The following is a 22,319-nucleotide window of genomic DNA, read 5'->3' as shown; positions in this document are numbered from 1 at the left end:
TACAGTCTATAATTATTTGCTACTTTCATACACCGTTCTAGCCTTGGGGAAGAAAAAAAAAAAAAGGAGTGCATGCATTCAGACATACCTGTCTTCTTTGTTGACTTGGGAGTAGTATGACCTCTGCCTAATTGCCGAATAGAAGGAGAAAGCTTCATTGAGATAGCTGGTTTCTGAAGTGCGCAAGCTGTAGAGGAAGAATCAGATTAGCTCACTGCTTCAGTTGAAAATCCATGCCAAACCCTCCCTTTCTGCCCCCTCAACCATCTTGTGCATCAATGGCAAAAATCCCTCCTCAAATAACATTGTATGAAAGCCAGACTCTTGTTCTTTGTGCATGCTGGGAGTACAGATTTCAGAGCTTGGATTCCATTTCTGAAAACAATCAAATCTGCCTGCCTTGTGCCCACATGTACAGGTGACAGGTTAATTCATGGTTAAAGGAACATTAAGCTCCCAAACTTGTAAATCACACTTTTGCACAAGAGTCAAATGTAGCACATGTGGAAGCCTTAAAGACACTTCTGAGGGAGGAGATAACTCCTTAGGCAGTATCAGTGTGACTCCAGCAGTATCATACCAGGCTCACAGGTGCCTTTCTGTGCAGCACCCCATGCAGTCCCAAGTGCCTTCTCATTCACAAACAGACATCACAACTCAACTGACATTCATTTCTACCTCAGCAGGCTCCTGACTGAGTATCCAGATAACTGGCATGGAACTGCCACTAACACTGCATTTCCCTACCGAATCCTTTTCTGTGCTTACTTACTAATAATGGTAATAGAGCTGCCCAATCTTGGAAGCAATTTCCCCAATTTGCCACCGCTTCAACCCATACCGATTGTCCAATACTTGTCTATTTCGCAAGAGAGAAAAGAAAGATTAAAAGGCATTCCGGAATTTCTCAGAACATCACACCAGACAAGACAAAGAGCCGCTGTAGGGCCAAACTCAGCTTTCATTCCTGGTGTGGCATTCCCAGTAGCAGTCCCTCACAGAGCCAACAGCACTGCATACACACACCAGAACAAGGACCATTTATGTTGCAAAAACTTGCAAGAGCTAGACATAAGTATGTTGCACAAAATACACAAAACGAAAAGGTCACCACTTCCCAGGAGAACACTCAACTACACAGCCAACATAAGGTGTGAAAGATCGGAGCCCACACTGCAGCAAGACGCTTCACACCACTCCAGATGGGTTCTGCACTGCAGAAGCCACCATCACAGCTTCTCCTTGGCAATATATTAAAGCAACATGCATTCAAGTAGAGCAAAAGGTTTTCTTCAAAAATAAAATGAAAACTCTGTAACATTTTAATTCATTAGACTGTGAGCACTCCAGGAAGTGACTGTTCCCTCCCTTCATGCTTGAATAACAGTGAAATCGCAGTCTTAACTGGGGCCCCTAGGCATACCGTAATACCAGAGATTAAAGTTGCATTTAAATCCATAGAAAACAGTTGTCTACAACATTCCCTTACCGATGCTGCTGTTGGAATTTCCAGAGTTTGGTATAAACATCAAATGTTCGCCCGAAATAGGATTGCCACTGCTTTTGCCCATACTGAGGTAAATCCCTGCAACAGACAAGCGACAAACACAGAGTTACTGAGTAGACTCCAGTCAACCCAGCATGATGGCAGCGTATTTGAATCCGTGTCAGAATAGCTTTGTTCAGAATTGACTTGAAATATTTTCAAGCTCTGCCTGCATCCAGAACTCCAAGAAGCACGATTCCTACCATTTTTCAAAACCTGTTCTAACCGGAATCTCCAAGGAAATGCTGTTTGGCTTGTAGGAAGTACACATACCAAGATCTGACCATATTATCCCCAACACATTTACCCCCGAAACAGCCAGGCTGCATATTCATTTAACATGTGTACAAGAAAAGACTGTATGCATATATACGAGAAAGAAGCCTGCGTGGGCACGAAGAAATTCTCCAGTCTTTTCTCCTAGCTATGGCTTCCTACTTCCAGCTGAATTCCCTAGTCACTTTTCAAATGAAAAAAGAATTGAAGTTATTTAATAGAGGTCCCAGGCATTTTGCAAATGTTCAGAATGATTGCATGAAGGTAATCAGTGTCTGGGGATACAGAGAGACAATGTCATAAACTGCCCTGGTTTTACAGATTCCATCCAAAACAGGACAACGCTGTAACATTAAACTGAAGGTACGCAGCTTAACCATAAGTGGCTGAGGTAAAACTTTTCCTGCTAAGACAATAACCCACCCTTCATATGTGTGAACTGTAATTCAATCACTCATTCGAAGAACAGCAGAATTACTCTAACCATTCCAGTGTCTATCACCAGTCAACACCCTCCCGTCCTTCACACCCTACCTGAGGGCACGTGCCCAGCTACAAATCCGACCGGCCAACAGCCCCGACCCAGCCGACCCCTTGGGAAAGGCTGACTGTCCGGGGTGAGCTGTGTCCCACAGCTTCCACCAGTTATACATCAGACGTTCACTTTGAAGTTAGCTATGAAACGTATGGTATATTTATGATGCATTCGTGCCGTGTTTATTATGGCCATACGATACCCTGAGCACATGGGCCTGTTCTCTCCAGATGTACCTGGAATGCCAGAGTGGCTTCTCCAACACGCAGAATGGCAGCAGATGGAAGGAGTACTCCCATGAGCGAGCTCACATGCGTCAAGTGATTGGATATGTACCAAAAACATTGGTACAGTCTAAGGAGTAACAAGGAATCCATGCTCACCCCATAAACATGCCTTTATCAAGGCTCCTCAGTGCCAACAGGTTCTCAACAACATTAGCGGAATAGGCCTACAGTCAATCCAAAGAACAGACGACCACGTTCCTACATGCATTTTTCCACATGTGATTGAAAACATCTTACTGTCTTGCTAAGAGAAGTATTTTCATTGGTTACATGCACAGAAAGCTAAACTGGACTCTTACCCATAATAAAAAGAAAACGAAATTAAAAAGCACTATCCAAGAGCAAGCAGAATAATCTAATGGTAATTAGTTCACTTAGACTCATTTAGATCGATAATATTTCTTGCTACTCATCAAGGAAACTTCCTTTTTCAGATGGATGAGGCTGCTCGCTGTTTCAGAAACAGACCCCATAACAGATCCATAAATCAGCTGTGCGAGTGCCACCCGGCCAAGCAAGCAATACAGATGCTCACGGCTAACATGCACTGGGTCAGGTTACATCACCCGAGCAACATTTGTCACCCTCTAACTCACACTTAGTGAGAGGTTGGAACCCGAGATTGTCTTTTCCACGTTGGTCTCCAGTGCAGAGACGTTAGTACATTCATTCAAGTTCCAAGCTGTATTCCCCCCAACTCCACCCCACAACGATGTAGTCCTAAGGATCTTAGCTTTAAATACAATGCTCTTAATGCTAGTAGAAGGCCTTCATCTGGGAGTTATTTGAGCCTTGGAACAAATGCAACAGAGGAGACCAAAGCCCATCAGTCTCACTGAATGCACGCTGCTTACAGAGTATCCTGAAGCTGATTCAGAGGAGGTATACAACCCTACATGGAACTGGAATCACTTGTTCAAGATGGCATAATCTGTCATTTGATTCCAGAACTACTCCTTCAGGGAATGCTCTCTCAGATCACTGGGCTGCTTCATGCACCATCCAAAACCTCAGTCTTCAGCAGACTTGCAGGCAAAAGCAGCATATTCCACCTCCAAGCCTGGGATGCCCAGACTGCTGCCAAACCATTCCAAACCACCTTTTGGAAACCACACCACATCCTCTGGAAGAGTGAGACAGGCAAAGCAGCACACCACAATTTCCAGAGAAAAAAATTGTGGTGCATTTTTGCTAACTGGAATTGCTTTAACAGCACCCTGGGTAGAAAAGTAAATTAATATTCTTTTGCTCATCAGCCAACTATACTTCCCACACAGCTTGAGGGGACCAAGCTTAGCTACTATATGCAAAATGAATCTGTTATCTGCTATGACACTTACCAACGCAGAAAAGCCATTCCAGTACCTGCTGCTGCTATTCTATGGAGATGCCAAGGTAGTATTTTATTTTTTAAAAAAAGATCATCTCAAACTGCTCGACATCTTGGAACATACTTTGGTGTAACGAGGGGTAAACAGGAGTATAAGCATGTGCTTCAGGACACCAACACAATATACGTCTTCATCCAAATTCAGATTGATACAAAAATACATACATTTAAATCATTTACTGCAGTGAAATATTCACCACTTTCTATTGTAGTAATATATGCAAAATATTGCAGTAATAAATGCAAACATTACAGCTAAACAAAGTTAATAATTTGTCCAAACACATGACTAAGATATATTGCAAGCTTTGATATAGCAAGAGGTAATGTTAAATTTAATTAGCATGTCCACAAGTTTCAATGTTTGTGGGTTTTGAGAGTTAGAAAAAATAAAAAAAAAAAAAATAAGATACAAACTGATAATTTAAATTAAAAAAAAAAAAAAGGAAAAAAAAGTTCAATGACACTGACTTAATGACTAAATTAGTAAATTGACTCCAAGTATTAATTTGAGCTTTCTAGGCAAAGTTGCTTAGGACATTTGAGCAGAGGTCTGACATAAGGAGAGAAGAAGATGCACCCTTCTTCCCTTGAATACCGGGAAGAAGCAGGTATTTGCACAAATTAAGAAACAAACATCTGTTTGCTGATGATGCTTATGAATATATCCCACTTCAGTAAGCTAAAACGTTCTTTGTACCTCACCTGACATCTTCCCTCATGCAACTGACTCCTCTTATTTTGCACCTTCCTCTCTATACAAGCCTGAGCGTTCCCCTGAAGCCCAGTTCAACTCACTGTGCTGCATTAGTTTGGAATATGTGAAAACCCATGGTATTTTAAAAAGCTGTTAGTGCAGCGTACATATGTTTGGCCATTGCTGTCCACGGTCACTGCTGGGTGTCCACACGTATATTTCTCAAGCTTTATGCTCGCCTAATTGCAGCTGGCATAGCTGCACAATACCATGCGATTCCTCAGCTCCCCAGGGAACAGGAAAGATCTCCATGGAAACAGACAGTAGCACTTGTTCTTTTGATAGTATTCTGACATGGCTGTAATAACACTTCATTTATGACAATACATTACCATGGTTCCATCACAGATTTTTGCAGACAAGCCCTGCCATTGCTACCATCCATTTTCCTTCCCATTCGCTGTTCTGTGTTCTGATCACGCGTGTTGCTCCCGTGTACCAAGAAATTTTGCTGTGAGAAAGCAGACGGCATAAGCAAGAGAGGACATTTAGTGCACAGCTTCTTTAATGAGACCAGAGGATCTGCCTTATTTGGTGGGAAGTAATAGCCCAAAAGAATTTTAAAGACTCAGTTGACTGCAAAGTGGATCATTAGTACAGCTCCTCCCACCGACGGAGGCAGGGAATATATGATCCAGAAGTAACTACACACCCAAATTGAAAGCAAAAGACCTACAGCATAGCAAGACATTTTGCTGCTCTCAGATCTAGAGAAGGATAAAAGCCATACACAGAGAAAAAGGCAAGGGCTCCCTCTTCCAGGGTGTGCTTGGCTCAGGACGCTGGGTAGGGAGCAAGCAGCAGTAGGGGCACCCACTGGTGCTATTACTGATCATGACCAGCTTCAGAGGAGGGACAACGGGGCAGCAAGAAGACACCCACGTGCAGAGGGACTGGAGATGCTCTGGTTTAGGTCAGTCCTGTTCAGACAAGGACGAGGGTCACCCACACCTCGTTACAACGGCCTCCAGCAACACATGGAGACTTTCTGACGTTTTGGTGTTGCAATATTCCAAAATGACACAAATACAAGGCCTCCCGTGTTCTGAAAGGATGGGTTTCTCACCCCGGGCACAGAAGGCTGGTTCCCTTACCACACTGGAGTGGCTGGTGGGTAAATTCCACAGAGGATTTTATCCAGTATTGCTGCATAGTCTTAGCAAAGACCAGCACTGCTCCTGTGCTTGTCATTCATTTTCTGTCAGAAGTTTGTTCCAGCCGTGCTGTTGGCAGAAGCCAGATAGCACAGGAAAGCAATTAAAGGTGCTGAGACTTGTTTGGCCAGCACCTCGTGGGAGTTGTCACACAGGGACACAGCTCACAGAGACACAAAGACACTGAGGAAGTCCTAGAGGCTCAGCAGCACACTTATTCAAAAAGAAGGTTACAGCAAGTTTAACATTCAGAGCTTCAAACACGTTCACAGTTTTGACAGGTGATAAAAAGGACGATTTCCTTTTATGTTCATATGCTTGTAGTAATTACAGGCTGCTATGCCCAGAACCCAGACAGCAGTGGGATAACGGGGTTTCAGCACAGCGTTCCCCTGGCCTCTACCAACCCACAAAGTAAGCACACCAGCACAGCACGCAGTCGCCGGCCTCACCGCTGCAGGTGGCGTGAGAAGCCAGCGTGAGACAGGGCTACAGCCTGCTGCTCTACCTGATGCTAGCAGGGCCCTGTTGTTTCTACATCAGCAGCATCTCGTAGAACTAAGAGGTTCGATTTGCATCTTACTGCAAATCTGAGAAATGAACAGCTAAATACTACCAGCTCTTTCCGCGAAAGGACAGCAGTCACGATTCTTGCAGCCAACACAATGAGTAACAAGACTTTGTAGTCTGGGGAAGTACAGAACATGTGGAAAGTCTCATTTAAGTCTCAAGCTTCTCTATGATACTGAACACACCGAAGTACTTTCTAGCATCAAAAAGAAAATACCAGGTGATAGCACACCGTGAAAAGCTTCTTTGTAACACGCTCCCTCTCCACATTTCCAGGAGAAAAGCAAGTGGGAGTGGGGAAAGGAGGAGAAAGAGAAACTGGAACACACTTCATTAGCAGTTGTTTATAACTTATAGCTCGTCCAAAACCAAGTATAGATACTAGGAAGACAACCTCCTTCCTAAGTTATTCTAGGAGGTATGGTCACAAAAGGACGGTATCACTGGCAGTGTGAGCATGAAGCATACTTTGGAGCAGCAACCTTGGCAGATCATCATATGTTTTCCTCAAATGCTGTATTTGGCATCTGTATTGGGAAGAGAGGAAGGAAATGCTACTGAAACAAAGACGTGGCAGGCTGAGCCCTTGCATTTTTGGCAGCAGCAATAGCTAAGCAGCTGCCAACACAGCTATAGGCTCGGTTCCCTGCAGCTGAAGTGCCCAGAGGAGATTTTGGGAAGGAAATCATTGCTCTCCTCTCCCTCCCCCACCACTTTTTTTTTTTTTTTTTCCATGAAACATGTTAGGGAAAAGAGAACGGCATCAAATACAGCAGCAAAGGCTACCATCATCTTCAAAACAGAAGAGGGCAGGCAGGTATCAATGTATTTATTATGCTAAAAGGAAAAGCAAGCAACTGGACTAAGAATCAGGATACTTGCCAAGTCCTTTCCAGGTGAACTCTCCAGAACAGAATAAGCATTAACAGAGGAGATACCTGAAGGCTGCTTTACCCAGCTATAACCATAGGAATCACAGGCCTTGTAGGTGAAATGGCAGTGAAGTTTGGTGCAAGAAGCACCTACATTAGCTGTGCCAAGTTACAGCAAGGACAAAGGCAGCTTCCCATTCTAGGACGTTTTTATTTTCACACAGGAGAGCTGGCTGCTGAAGGCCATCTCTCTATTTTTTATTGCCCAAATCCCACCCAAATTTTCTATCTTCTTTCTGGATAAGAAGGTTTCTTTTTGTCAAAATACCATGGATGCACACGGAAACTACATCTCTTATCTGGTAATCCAATAAAGGTACTAATTCTGCCTCAAAGGAACAGACAGAACGGCTGTAAGTACTCTGCCTTCTTTGTGATCTGCACCCGAACAACGTGCAAACAGACCATACAAACTTCCACAGACGTTCTTACATATATGGTCCAAAACTACCCCTACACAGGTGCACGCTGCTCTCTCCTAAACAAACTTGCTAGTTTCGAGATGAAAATGCTAGTTGTACATCTTACTTCACATTCCCTCACATACTCGAGTGTATGTTCCAACGCTTTTCTGAAGGAATACTACCAAATGTGCAATGCACTGACCTTAAGCCATTGAAGAGCTGCTTAGATTTATCCAACAAGTAGCAAAAGTCTGTAACTGTTTTCCTCTCTGCCTGAGGAATATCATCTTCAGCTCCTCCTGATGACATGATTTCTTTTAGGGCAAACTCAGTCCTATGAGGAAGAAAATAGACATATCACTCAGCAATTGAGGGCTACTGTGAACTCACCCAGATTAGATGCATGTTCCACGGGGATGGTGACAACGAGCATGCAATGCTCCCTTGGGTGACTCTTCTTAAGACTCATTAAAAGCAACATCTGAGAATCAAAGCATGGGACTTATTACTTCACAATGCACTAGATAACAGAACAAAATTAAAAATAGAATTGGCACAAGAGTCGTAAAATAACTGAGGACTGTATTCACAAACACAAAAATGCCAGCAAAAGGATTTTAACATAAACATTTGAGTTTCATACTTGGACAAAGACATCTCTGAATTTGCCTTCCTGCAGAGGTGTTTATCCTGCAGCCATGTTTACAGTTCTGTTTATATTTCATTTTCATTCTGGAACTGTTGAAAACTGCAGTTTGCTAGTTGCTATCGTTGCAACACACCAGTTTTAGACAAACTGGTAAAAAAGAAAACTCTGCTTCCTCTCCACTTCCCCATGACTGTTTAGTTCCATGGCTTGCACTGCCCACAATTATACCTGAAAATCTATTTTTACTGTTCGTATGAGCAAAATGTCATACTGTAAACAAAAAAAACTAAGACATAACACAGATATTCCTAGTGCTGAACAAGTAAGGGAATAGGAAAGCCTGTAAAGGCAGAGTGGCTTTTACAATCTGACTTGAAACATACATACACATAAAGTTAACCTTCCACATGCCACATGTCACAACAGCAGCAGCAAAACATCCTCTAAAAACGGCTGCAAGGTCATCTTGGGCTCTTCTGTGCTCTCTAAGAAATTTAGTGCAAGATAATCACACCTCTAACTGGGCAAATGCAGAGCTTTTACTTTCAGTGACTTCTCTACCAGATCTGGTAAGCACTTTTGTTAGGTAATGATTTTCCATTCGTGCAGAAGCTCTGTTTGGATGTTATTTGCATAAATAATTACCCCCAAATCCCAACTCAAGCCAGAAAATAGCAGAGCTAACTTCTCCCAGTCATTGGAAAGTACCCGCAAGTATCTTTCTCCACTTGCCATGATAAACCTTCCCAATAACCAAACAGGCTTCAGAAACGCTTCCCTGAGCGGGCATTTCGTGCCTACCAAATTCAGGAGATCACAGCAGCTCCTTCCAGTTTGGGGGGCTGGCAGTGAGTGTGCACTGCTGGCCAAGCAATTCGGTCACTCCCAGGGCAGACAAGATGCAGACACATTCGCCTGACTTTGCACACCCACGTGGCAGTGCCCAGAGCACCACTGCAGGAGCACAGGGTGCTGCACACCGGCTGCCTGCTGGAGAGCTCCAGAAAGAGAGGAAGTTTCTGCTCACTGTCATGGGACTGTGACATGGGTGAGGATGGGTGCCAGACAATGTACGAGTTCACACATACCAACCAGATGCCAAAACCTGTTGGTATGGGTCCAGCAAAGCAGGACGTGAATATCACAAAGCACCAGCCTGCGTCTGAGACCTCTCCGCTTGCGACCACACAGCGCCAAACACAACAGCCAGCACTCAGAGCACCAACACACCACACCGAAGGGAGCAATGAGAGCTGAAAAACAGACGTCAGAAGCAGCCAGGAGGTGATTCAAGAATTTCAGGAAGAGGGACAATACCCCAGTTTCACAGGTTCTGCAGCAAGCTTGACCTAAATCCTGCGGCGAGGCCCCTGGGCTCTGCAGCGCTCCGCTGGGGACGGTCGGACGCTCTGGAGCGACTGCAGACAGATCTCTAAAAAGGAGGGGTTGCTTAAATGGCTAAGTATGTTTCAGACAGTCCGTATATCATTCCCCACATTTAATTTAATGGTACAGTCAGTTTTATCGTATGCTACCTTGAAATTACACCACTTTTTACACCATCTACCCCAACTATCGCTAACATTGGCCAGCTGGCTCTGTGTTCGCCCTGCAGCAGGCGAGTAAAACCAACCACGGCCCTCACGGTACAGTCGCCAGGCCCTCTGCAAACAGGGCTGCTTATGCAATCACTAAAAGATAAGCCAGCAAATTCCCTGCCTGCTGCTCTGAAAGGTATCAGGCGGCAGACAAAATACTTGCAGAGAAACCATGAAAAGCTGGGGGAGAACAAAAAATGGGAATGAAGGAAGGAAGGAAAAAAAGACTTTTCGGATCGTAGACAGTTAAAATGTACTTCGAAAGCCTATGCTCAGCCCTGCCAGTTCCTAATGATTTAGCATATTCTAATTTGTGCAAAGTCAGAAGAACTGCAGGGGAGTTGGGAGGATGAGGGGGAGAAAGGGAGAGATTCCCCAGCTGAAAACAAAACATCTTGGAGAATGTTCTGGATGTTCAGCTTCACAATACAGCTACTGGCACAAGGGTTTGGACTTCTTCCTGAAGCAGAGGGCCAAAGCACCTTTTCTGCTTATTGAACAAAATGTCTGTAAGCACAGGAGCAAGCTGTCTTCTTACCAAAGACTCCTGCTGAAAGAACCCAGATGACAAACCGCATTTCAGCACACGCTGACACTGCACAGGGACCTGCAAAGTTAGCGCACCCCGCAGACACTCCGCTACAACACTCACAACATTTTCTTCCCCTCTATGCAGGGTTCAGGACTGAAAACAGATGCATGTTGCAGCCAAACCACGCAGGTGGCATTGAGGCACCCAGAGCCCGAGGCCAGGCTCCGAAGCAGCCCTGCAAAGCTGGGACGAGGAGCGAGGGGCAGGCTCACCACTGCCCCGCCACCGCCTGGTGTCAGGAAAACATCCAGCCTTACCCGAGAGCCTTCCAGCCAACATAAACTAGTTCTGGAGTCTGTGATTTTGTTGTTTCACACGATCCAGACCCCGTGTCCATCGGGCAGCCCCCGGAGCAGCACGGCCACGGCTCCTTCCTGGCCGCGGGCACCCGAGGCTGCGGGCAGCCTTCCTCCAGAGGGCTCTGGGCAGAGGTCTGTGAGGAACCAGGAACAGCCTGATCCGTAGCGTGACTTGGAAAAAACCCCACCTGCCAGCTGTTCAGACATGCATAACCTAACTTCATGAACATCTGTCAAACATTTTGAGGTATTCCTCTCACCCGACCTTAATCATTACCTAGTGAGACGAGCACAAGAATTTATCTCACTTTCTACTGATGCTTTTAGAAGGAGGGAGGTGACCAGAAGACTTAGAAGTTGATCTAAGACATCAGAATGAACGGGTAGGGCTCAGGTGCTTGTAACAAGCTATTTCATTAGTATGTAATACATTAAACACAGAAGTCTCAACGTGCCCTATTTCGTTTAGGTTATTTTATAATGAAACAGCCAAATCGCAGTTAAAAGGTGAATGAAACCAAACTGTAGTTATCCACACAATCCCAAAACCACCAATGACCTGAAGATGCAAACATCTGGCCTGTGGGCCAGAACAGACACAACAGACACAGCACCTCCGTGGGAAGAGGAGCGAGCACGTCCCAGGTATCACCGCTGGACGGAGCCTGCGGAGGAGCTCAAGTTTCACCCCTGTGCAGGATAATTAAAGGCACATTTTGGCTCTGCCACATACTGCATCCACAAAAACGGAGTACTTCTAAACCACCCGCTGCGTTTACAGATGGACACGGTACAGTGGAAAGTCCTCCTGAAATTCCCTGAGGATAAGCTTAAGGAGTAAGATGAGGCTTGCTCAGGACGGACAGGCTTCTTTCTGTGCATCAAACCTATCTTCATGGTGATTACAAAAAATACCATACAGAAGTTATGTTACCAAAACATTCGGACTGAGCCACATAATGGGCAAGCAGAGTCTTCCTTCCAGGAAAAAAATAATGGAAAAAGAAATAAGGATTTCAACCAAGAAAGAAGTAGAAGCAGAGAAAAAATAAGTGCAGATGTAAGAAACATGACAATTTCCATCTGTGAGGTATCTTTAAAAAAGCTGCTAGAAGGTAATTTTTTCCACAGATCCCAGGTTCAAAGCAACATTTTGGTTACAGGCACGAGCTGAGTACTGCTGCAATTTAAACCCCAGCTTCACTCAGCCACAGCATGTGCCTGAATATGAAGAGAAGAAGGGAAGATGGACAGAAAAAGGGAAATGAGCAGTTCAGTGGCAGGAGAAGCTGGCTTTTCCTTTGTGATCAGGAAGAAAAATCAGGTTAGTTATCTCACGCACTGGTTTTGGCTTCTCATGCACCAGAGAGGGTGGCATTTGGTGCTGTACAAAGAATCACAGCAGCGCAGGAAAGGAGGAGGTCTTCCCTGCCTTAAAGACTGTGTTGTAATGCAGCAGCACCACAGACAGAAAATTATTATTAGAAACAGCAAGTGGCACAGCAAAGGGAGGAAGATAGCTACTGACATCGCCGTTTCCTCAGGGACTGCTGAGCTACAAACGACAAAAATAAATAAAATGCAACCAGCACTATATCCCCACCGTAGACCTCTCCTCGATTCGAGGAGTAACCCCGCAGATCCGTGCTCCTCTTCTGCAGACAGACGGTTGTCCCAGTTTTCTAAGCCCAGCTATATTAGAAATATCACCTACTTATGTTTTTGTTCTTGTGTTTGATGTTTTTTGTTTTCTTTCACACAGAAGAAACCACTGGGCTGTTCTGCACATTGCTTGGTTCTCATTCAAGTAGCACATTTTAGAACGATGCTGCTGGGAAAAAAATGGATATATATAAAAATGTGGATGTAGGCAGGTGGGTAGGTATGCTAGAGTCTGCAGAAGGAGACTCTGAAACATTGATTTAAGACTTAAAATAAGACAGAAAAATGTGATTTTCAGCAGAAGTTGTTATTCTCTCCAAGGTTTTGCCAACTCCTCAGGCTAAAGAAGGCAGAAAATCTGCGCTAGCCAAACACCGCACTTCACATGCCAGGTTCTTTCCACCACGCTCTCAGAACGCACAATTTCAGGTTTGCTCAGCACAACACGATGTTATATTGTGCAAGTTCATCCCACTGCAGCATGCAGAATAGCAGAGAAGAGCTTACAGGCATCCCAGAGAACGCCAAGACCATGCAGAGCATTTGGAGCTGCAAGGCAGCAGGAGGAGGAGGGCTTGGATGGGAAACGGATGAAAGCTTCGCGATGCTAGCAAGCAGTTTTTAAAGTTATGTGTCACTTACATCACACACATTTCCACTTCCCTGTGGTTTGCTGTCTTTTGGCTAAGGTTTTCCAGGCTCGGTTGGAAAGGAAAAAGTCTGCTCAAGTCAACGGCACGCACTCCCAGCTGGCCCTATGCTCGGACTCAAGCTTGCAAGGCAAGGCTTGCTTTGTGCATGGTGGGAGAGCACCTGCTGCACAGAAACCAAGCTGACAATGACAGTCAGGCACAGGTATGTTAAACAGGGGCACTAGGGGCACATCCCCTTAGCCAGGGTTCTTGCTCAGGCAGGGTAACTGACCTGGGATTCACCTGCCTGGTAGGACAGGGCGGTCACAGCCTCACGCCCGGCACTCGCTGCGGAACGAGCGGTGACACTGCAGCGGGACGGTGCCGGGACGGTGCCAGGACCTGGGCAAACTGCTGAGTGAGGGGAGGGCCCCGGAGCTGCACAAGCAGGGTGGGCTGCACGAGGCGCCTCCACCTCCTGGAGCCTCCTTTGCCAGGCCATCGCCCCCACTCAGCAGTGGGCTCAGCAGCCCAGCTGCCTCCCAGCACAGCTCCCCACAGGAACGCTTACGGGATAAGAGCCAAGAATGTCCAGTAGCCGTATTTTAGCTTTACCTACTTCATTTAAGTGGTCAATTGAAAAAAAAAAATCCTCACTAGACATCAGCCTTAGGCTTAAAACTCTTCATAAAAGCTGAACACATTGCTTGTGTGGCAAGTGACTCCACGCACCTTCCCAGCACTGATCTCCGGGGAGCTTCAGCCTTTCAGATTAAGTCTGGATGTTGAATATTCCCACTATGCAGAGAAACATTTATTACCGCCCAGAAATGTGATCAATATGACCCAGGGAAGCTTTGTGGCAAAAATTAGAACAAGAATCCATTTTATTTCAGGCTCCAGCTGTTTTGATTACTGAGCTTTCGACTCTGTCCCTTAAATACCCCCCACAGGAGCTTCAGAACAGCACAGCAGAGGCAAGTCTAGGATGGCAGCCCAGGGCGGTCAGTCTGGGGAACAGGAATAAGAGGGAGAAGAGCAACATCTTATGGCAAAGGTGCTGCTGGAGCTTTGCTCACCCCCACACCTGATGGCAGCAGGCTGTACACCAAGCAGCGAGCAGGGCTGGGCTGGCCGTCCTGATTAACCCTGAGCCTGAGCATCAGAGCTTGCATTTCTGCAACAGATGCAACATGAAACAGCGAACTGTCATACAAACAGCACGTCCTAAACTCTTGCTGATCTGGAGTTTCACTGCTTGCACCGAATACAAATGGCCCGGGGTTTACAGTTGAGGCTCTGATTAATATTCAGATGCTGGAGTCAAGCAGGAAATATAATCATGTGCTTAGACAAGTGAGCTAATGATAAGAGTAAGTTACGGTTGCATCCTGATTCCCAGCTTCATGGCCAGTTTTACCGTTTTAATCAAGAAAGCACAGCAGAGAAATATAAACTGCTTTTCAAACGCTTCCCACTCCTAGCTCAGAGATGCAAGTAATAACCAAAAAGCAAAAGCAAATAAACTTTCTACATCTATCTTGTTGAAACAGGAACTTCCCCAGACCAAGGCATTATTAGAACTGCTCTCCGCAGAAACTGCCAGTGGAATTCTGTCTCTAATCATTCTAATCTGTCAGGACTTGAAAGGTTTCTAACCTTGAGTCAGAGACACCGGCTCTCTCTTCACTTTTCATCCTGAAACATCTCCCACAGCATCACTGCCCAAAGGGACTGCAATATAAAGCCAGACACCCTGCAGGAATTAATTTGCTGATAAGAAATAGATAACAGACAAAACTAAGCTCTTGATCACTCATACCCAAAGCCTGGCACCATCACAGCTCGAGTCTACCAACAAAGGCCTGACTCCCAGATCAGATGCCAGCACCATTCTGGATGCAGAAAGCTCCACAGCTCTCGCTAGATGATGCTGAAGTATGGTGCTGGGCTCCTGACAGCCCACTAACTGCCTGTTAAAAGGAGAAGACAGATGCCAAGAATCCTCCTCGTGCCTTGCTCTGAGCAGCTGGTTGTGGCACCCTCCCTGCTGAGAGCTTCCCTCTGAAAAACCAAACCAAACCACCGCAGCTGACAGCAGTGCCCATCGGAAGGAAAAAATCAATCCTGCCCCTGCATTATGCCAACGTCCTTTCCCATTTCATCCTTTAAGGAAAAACAAACAAACAATCACTGCTCTACAGTAGACGGACCAGCCCCACTCGGCTGCCGTTGGCCAGCAGAAATGTGAGTGTTTGCGCCTCTGTCAAGCGAGGTGTCTACCTTTGCTCCTTGCCTCTCTCCTCCTTCTGCAGACTGGCACACTCGCCTCTTGTGTTTTCTTTCTAAGCTACGCTGCACGTTTTGGGAAAACCATCTGTGTGTTTCCACGTACTCTGCTCAGAGCGCTAGTCCTGACGGAGTTGCAGACAACACAAAATTAATTAGAACCCAGACTCATTCTTCTTGCCAGAATACCTAATTCTCTGCTGAGCGCCACCGTCCCCAGCTTCCTGAGACGCCGCCCGGTTCTGTGCAAGATCCACTTTTCACATCAGTAAACGCGTGTCCCCACGTGCCCCCGCTCACACGCCCAGAGGCTTCACAGCTCGCTGCTGCCAGCACTGCAGGGGGGCGGCGAGGGGCAGGCATCCGTCACAGCCAGCGAGGGCAGGCAGGGAGAGGAGTCGGACACCTCAGGTACAGCGGCTTGATAAAGAAATATGAGGAAAAAAATACCAATTCCTTTCTCACTCCAAGGTTTGTAGTAGGAGTTGGAAGCCAACAGAGGCATTTCTCGTCCCCTAACACTGCTGGCCCCAGGGCACAGCCACCAGCAGGCCGGGGGCACGGGGCCAGCAGCCCCTCCTGAATTCACTCCGGGCCGTCTCACTTCAAATACGTGTGACACAACATCACCATGGGATGCGTATGTGGCCTTTTGCAACTAACTGCATAACACAGAACTTTTGCTTCCCTTCTTTATGCTCCTGCCACTCGCAATCTGTTCCACGTTTGTCCGCTCCGTGCCCTCTATGATCCCCCTTTCACTACAGCTCACGACCCTCTGCGCAGGGGATGAACAAAGCACAAAGCCCCAAAAGCCATCCTGGCTGGCTCTCTGCTCTTGGCCTGCCTTAACCAGCTTGCAGCTGAAAACGAGCCCGAGCTCCAAGTCAGGCTGGGGCAGAGCCGCTGGGCCACCAGCATCCAGGAATCCCCAGGAGATGGTTCAGAAGCAGCGTGGAAGAGGACGCACCCACTGCCCTCATCCACGTCTAATTCAAATCGTGACTCTGCAGTGGTGCCTGCATCCCACCTACGTGGTGCTGAGCAGTCATTTGCTTTGTATGAAAGAGCAGGAGGAAAAAAGAACACCAGGCTAGCCTACTCTTGGCAGGGGTGGGAGGGGAAGAGGAGAGAGAGAAAAACACCATCAGCTGCGGCGGGTTGAGCTGTGTGTATTTACATTTCACAAGCTCAACTATTTAGTGGTTTATTTACACACAATGTGCTTGGAGCAGCTAAAATGCCAGTTGTGTTTTATCTCGATTTGGTGGCAACGCGCAGAAAGCCACAAAATCATAGGAAGAGCCTGGAAATGAGACGTGAACCTCGCACATCTGGAAAAGCACGCAAGCCACTGCGAGAGGGGAGGAGGGTTTTGGAAGCACAGGCACAGCGAGGGCTGAAATGCATCGGCTATGACCAGACACCGAAATACAGCCCAGGGACTCAAAAGGCAGCTCCGGGGTCCCAGCAGAGCAGAGCCGCGGGGCTGCGCAGCCCCACGCTGCCCCTCCATATTGCAGCGAGCGGGGAGCTGCAGCCAGCTCCATTTTATGCACACTCCATGGCAAGGCGCCAACACAACTGTTGACTGAGCCAAAGCTGGGCCCCCTTGAACTAAGCCATCACCTAAAGCAGTGTGGAAAAGCACATGCCTCTCGCATCTACGGCGGCCAAGTTCCTGAAAAGCATCCGAGCTACACGATAATTTTTTTGCTTGAGTCAGAAAACGACCGATGTTTTAACTCCTTTATACACGCTCCTAATTCAAAGCAGAAGGGTTGCCATGCGATGGGACCTGATGTCAATGTGGTGCAGAGACTCAGGAGACCTCTGTAGGGCAAGCCTTTTACTAGACAGTCCAAATGGCAGCTGGGGCCAGCATCGGGCCGGAGGGCAGGCCTCATCACATGCCCCATCTTGTTTGCATTCTTGGCCAAGGTGTCAGTGGCTGCTTTCCAACAGGATCCCTACCCTGACAGGAGAGAATGCAGCGCAAGCTCAGGAAAGCTTTTTGGTCAGCTCAGTTCTCCTCCTCCCTCCACAGCAGTGTTTGGCAGTAAGCTGCCAGCACGCACAGGAACTGCACGGAGAGCGTCACCACCCCGGGAATTCACCCTGCAGAGCAGAGACGCTCCTGGACCATCACTCCACCACAAGGCAGAGAAATCCCTCTGCTGATTTCTACCTTAATTATATAAAAAATTGAGCTCCTAGTCTGTGTTCCATTATAATAATAGCAATAATTAAAAATCCTTCAAGCGAGGAGTCCTCCAAACCTGCTGCTCCATCCAGGCTTTCTGGCACCACACACTTCCTTTCTTGACTGATATCCCGAGGGAGCCAGACTGATGGTTTTTCTACTCTATTCCTGTTGCAGGACTGCACTGTGCTCTCTCAGCACATGTAAACTGCTAGGTAATATTTGTGTTGGCGACTAACACACATACTTTATAGAAACAGACCTCTATTTGACCCTCCATGCAGCTCCCACGTACAACTTCGTGCACTCCTTTACACAGCCTTCCCCTGCTGCAGCACATACCCCGCTCCACAGCCCTGTTTCCAGCCTCTTTAAAAACTGCATACCCAGAATAGGGCTTATGTGCTTACAGAGAGCAGCCTGGCTGTAAGAGCCAAGCCTGCAGAATGTTCTTAGGCAAGAATACCAAAGAAAACGAGTGCAAAAATTGCCTGCAGAAGTCCTGGTTTTCCTCCTGCACAGCTCGCTCCAGCTAAACATTTCTATGAAAAGAACTATGAGGAGTTCTGTGAAAAAAAGACACCAACACAGATTTCTGTGATAAAACCGATGGCTGCGTTCTGCTTTTTTTTTTTTCCTTCCAAATACTGCCTGGATAGCTAAGACTTCACTGCAACATCACTTCCGAACAGACTTTCACACCAGAACTCTTCCTTCTGGCCTCAAAGTCACCATACATGGCAAAAGACAAGCCAAAGCAACACGTCCAGATGATCAGATTCATCTCCATTGTTCATTTACGCTGCTGTTTACCAACAACTCCTTTTAAAGCCAGCAGAGCTAAATCGGAGTAGAACCGAAGCGAAGGAGCAGCGTGTGTGGGCTGCACGGGGCGAGCACAGCGGCGCCTTTCAGCCTTTTACCACGAGCAGATCTAGCTTCTCAGGTGGCCACTGCAAACAACAGAGTGCTACCGCCTGCCAGCTTCTCACAGTTTAACATACGTGTGTTGGTACACGCTCACCCCAACCAGCCGACTGTGCGAGAAAACCTCCTGTGTACACATGGGACACGGATAACCGAGTGACTTTTGTCTGTGCGCTGTACCTGTGCTTCAATACAGCAGTGATGGCAACTGCCCCTATAAGGCAATAATATCTTTTTCCTCTCCATGCGGTTTCTGTGAACAATTGCTGTTACATTTTCCGGAGCGCAGGACCTGGCTACCACGTTTGTGTTCGCTGTCTGCATTATTCTGGCAGCCCAGACTGACTGGCAAATTATATTCCTTGCTTGTCATTAAGCAGCTCATTATTAATTTTTCTTTTTAACGAACATAATCCAGTTTATCAAAATATCTGAGAGGAGACTGGCTTATCCGGCTCCAGAAAGCAGCAGGGCCAAGACTCAGGGGCTGGGGTCACGCTTCAGCACCGCTCCCCGGGCCGCCGGGGCTGTCACACCCCGGGGGTCACCCAGGGTCTCCAGGCAGCCGCAGGTCTCCGTGCCGATCGCCCACCGGGCCCCCCCGGGGCTGTTCCCCGCCGCGGCCGGCACGGTGCGAGGGCAGGAGCCCGCTGGGAGCTGTGCTCAGCCCGGCCGTGCCAGCAGCCCGCGGTCGCACAGCGGCTCCGCACCCAGAGCCGCGGCCGGGCCCGGGCAGCTCGCACAGCCCCCGATGCTTTCCGGTACCGGCTCCGCTCTGCAGGCGGGGGCTGCAGCTGCCCAACCGCGGCACCGAGCCCAGCCCCGGCGCTGCCGCTGCCGTGCCCCGCTCCTGGCCGCTGCCCGCAGCCTTCATGGGGCCGCCAGGACCGGAACCTTCACGGGCGGTACCGGGCGGCACGGCGGGGGCACGAGGGCACGGGCGGCCCCCAGCCGGCCCCGGAGCCCCCCCCGGTTCCTCAGCGCCCGCCGAGCCCCGGGGGGAGCAGCGGGCACCGGGCGCGGCGCTGTGAGGCGCTGTCAGGGCCTCAGCGCGCCCCCGCGCCTCACGGGCCCGGCCCCGCACCTGCCGCGCCGCCGCCGCCTCACCTGGGCCGGGCCTCGGCCCGCGGCGGGGGGCGCGGGGACCCCGGCACGGCCCTGCCCGGCCCCACGCCGCCGCTCTGCCCCCCCCGCCGCCCCGCGCACCTGGAGCCGCGCCGCTGCCGCTGCCGGTGCCGCTGTCAGTGCCGTGCCCGTGCCCGTGCCGGTGCCGGGCGGGCGCCGCCGCCCCCAGCCCCGCTCGGCTCCGGCCGCGGCCGCCCAGCTCCGGGGCGCGGAGCGCGGCTGCCGCCTGCCGCCGCTCGGGGCCGGGCTGGCCCCGCCCCCCCGCTCCCATTGGGCGAGCGGCCCGGCCGGCGGCGGAGCGGCGCGCGCTGATTGGCCCCGCGGGACGTCACTCGGCGGCGCGCCTCAGCCCCCCCGCGGGGCCGGGCTCGGCGGGCGGCAGCCGGCGAGCGGCGGCGCCACCGCGCGGGGAGGCGGCGCGGACACACACGGGGCCGGTCCCGCACCGCTCCGCCGCACCGGCACCGGTCCTCGCTGCCCCTCGCTGTCTCATCCCCGGCCCCGCCGCGATGTCCGCCCCCCGCCCGCCCTCACGTCCCCGTCCCCGCCGCCCCCAGGCGTTGGCCGCCGCACCTCGGCCCGCTCCGCGCCGCCGGCTCCGCTGTGCTCCGGGGCAGGCTCGAGGCGGGGCGGCGGGGCGGCCTGCCAGCCCGCTACCGGCGCCCAGCCCCGCCGCCGCCCCCCGCCCTCCGCGGCCGGTTCCACGGCGCGGCCCGCGGGGGTGCGGCGCGGCTCGGGGCCCTCCCCCCGCCCCCCTCGCCCATTGGTAGGCGCCGGCCCGAGGCCCCTCCCCCCCGCCCCGCGCCCCTTCCGGCCCTTCCGCCCGAGCCGCCGAGCGAGTCGCCGCCGCCGCCATCATGGTGAGAGCCCCGCGCCGCCGCCATCCGCCAACATCCGCGCCGCCACCGCCACCACGAGCCGCGGCACGGCGGCACCGAGCGCTGCGGGCCTGGCCCGGCCTCGTTGGGGGGGAGGAGCGGGGGTTGGGGGCGGATGGGCCGGGGAGGGGACCGGGGGGAACCGGGGAGAACCGGGGGGGGGGCCCTGCCGCGCCGTGACCGGGTGTCCGCCGCCCGCAGGCCAAGATCAAGGCCCGGGACCTGCGCGGGAAGAAGAAGGAGGAGCTGCTGAAGCAGCTGGACGACCTCAAGGTGGAGCTGTCCCAGCTGCGCGTGGCCAAGGTGACGGGCGGCGCCGCCTCCAAGCTCTCCAAGATGTAAGCGGGGTCGGGCCGGGGCCGGGCACGGGAACCGGGAGGGGCCGGCCGCCCCCTGCTGCGGGCCGGAGGGGAGCGTCTGGGCCCGGGGCGTGGGCCCTGCTGCGAGGCGCGGAGGGGAGGCCTGCTGGGCGCCGTGCTGCAGGGCAGGCACACTGTGTGGCTGTCCGGTATATGCGTCATGTTTACCGCACAGCGCTGGTTGTGTAAGTCCGTGGTGTTTGTCCCTCGGTGTGTTCTGAGACATCCTCTTCTCTTTTTTTCCACCTGCAGCCGTGTGGTGCGCAAATCCATTGCTAGAGTCTTAACTGTGATCAACCAGACTCAGAAGGAGAACTTGAGAAAGTTTTACAAGGTAAGTCCAAACTTTCTACACGGTGACTTTCGTTATTCTCAAACACACTGAAATTTTAGAGGCATTCTAACTATAGATTCTTACTTGTGAAGTTTAAAATGTAAGGGAAAAAATGTTCATGTATGTATAGCTCAAAGTTTTCTAATCATGATTCATTTTAAAACACTGTTAAGAGAGTAACCAGAATTATGGCTACTAACCCAGTGTGAGTATGTTTTGTGAGGAGAGTTTTCTGGGCAGCATCTTTTCTCTGAAACTCTAGTATATTTTCTAGATGATGCAGTTCCCAGAAATGCAGATACTCTGCTTGCTAAACCTTAATTAAGTTGCAGGTGAGTGAGCAATTCTCTTGCTCAGCACATTCCTGTAGTTTTTAGAATGCTACTTGTTAGGGATTTGGATTGGTTAGAATGGGACAAGAAAATGACAAAAGGTCTTGGGAAATTGGGACTCATAAGATCAATTACTTACCTCTAACCTGAGTGAAGGTTAGTAGAGCTGGTACAAAAGTTGGTATCAATTCCCGCTTCCCAGCAGAGAGAAATTCTATAAGCTTCTAGACTGTAATGATAGTTCTAGCAAAAACAAGCTTAAAGCACTGCTGCTAATGCTTTTGTAGGTAACTCAGCTCGTTGTGAGCTCATTTATCTGATCTGTGTTGCAGTCTTTAAACTCAACTGTTGTATGTTTTTGAAAATAGGGCAAAAAGTACAAGCCTCTGGATCTGCGGCCAAAGAAGACTCGTGCCATGCGACGCAGGTTAAACAAGCACGAAGAAAATCTGAAGACCAAGAAACAGCAGCGAAAAGAACGCTTGTACCCTATGCGGAAATACGCCATCAAGGCGTAAAACTGCAGTGTACTGAAAGTTCTTAATTATATTGGCTGGGTATGTCTCATTAAATAGAACTTTGTTTGGAA

The 22,319-nt window shown here is 49.4% G+C and overlaps 2 protein-coding genes across 4 annotated transcripts in view; one reads left to right on the top strand and one right to left on the bottom strand.

The window, feature by feature from the left end:
* SCAI (suppressor of cancer cell invasion) overlaps positions 1–20,003 on the bottom strand; it is a 38,329-nt gene extending 18,326 nt beyond the window's left edge. For 2 of the 3 annotated variants that reach the window (XR_014619004.1, XM_084298858.1), the window contains exons 1-5: positions 19,909–20,003; positions 8,054–8,185; positions 1,490–1,585; positions 773–859; positions 89–187 (exon numbers count right to left, since the gene is read on the bottom strand). Coding sequence is in view for 2 of the 3 variants with exons in the window: in XM_084298858.1 (XP_084154984.1) it covers positions 89–187; positions 773–859; positions 1,490–1,585; positions 8,054–8,160 (389 nt within the window). In the remaining variant the exon portion in view is untranslated. Of the gene's footprint in view, positions 1–88; positions 188–772; positions 860–1,489; positions 1,586–8,053; positions 8,186–9,817; positions 9,931–19,908 lie in introns of those variants that run through there. The other variant, XM_084298859.1, reaches the window with a different exon arrangement.
* A 629-nt stretch (positions 20,004–20,632) lies between these two features.
* RPL35 (ribosomal protein L35) lies at positions 20,633–22,319 on the top strand. Its single transcript, XM_084298875.1, has 4 exons — positions 20,633–20,687; positions 20,907–21,043; positions 21,317–21,398; positions 22,099–22,319. Exons 1-4 carry the CDS (start codon positions 20,685–20,687, stop codon positions 22,246–22,248), a joined length of 372 nt encoding a protein of 123 aa, XP_084155001.1. The 5' UTR covers positions 20,633–20,684; the 3' UTR covers positions 22,249–22,319.

This window comes from Netta rufina (genome assembly GCF_964035555.1).
Source record: "Netta rufina genome assembly, chromosome: 20".
NCBI classification, from domain to species: Eukaryota; Metazoa; Chordata; class Aves; order Anseriformes; family Anatidae; genus Netta; species Netta rufina.
Note: the sequence above shows the minus strand (reverse complement) of the source record. Positions and strands in the feature narration are given on the sequence as shown.

Coding starts and splice junctions, on each gene's coding strand:
- RPL35 (XM_084298875.1), top strand. Junction 21,044..21,316: donor GCCTCCAAGCTCTCCAAGAT/GTAAGCGGGGTC, acceptor TTCCACCTGCAG/CCGTGTGGTGCGCAAATCCA. Junction 21,399..22,098: donor ACTTGAGAAAGTTTTACAAG/GTAAGTCCAAAC, acceptor TTTTGAAAATAG/GGCAAAAAGTACAAGCCTCT.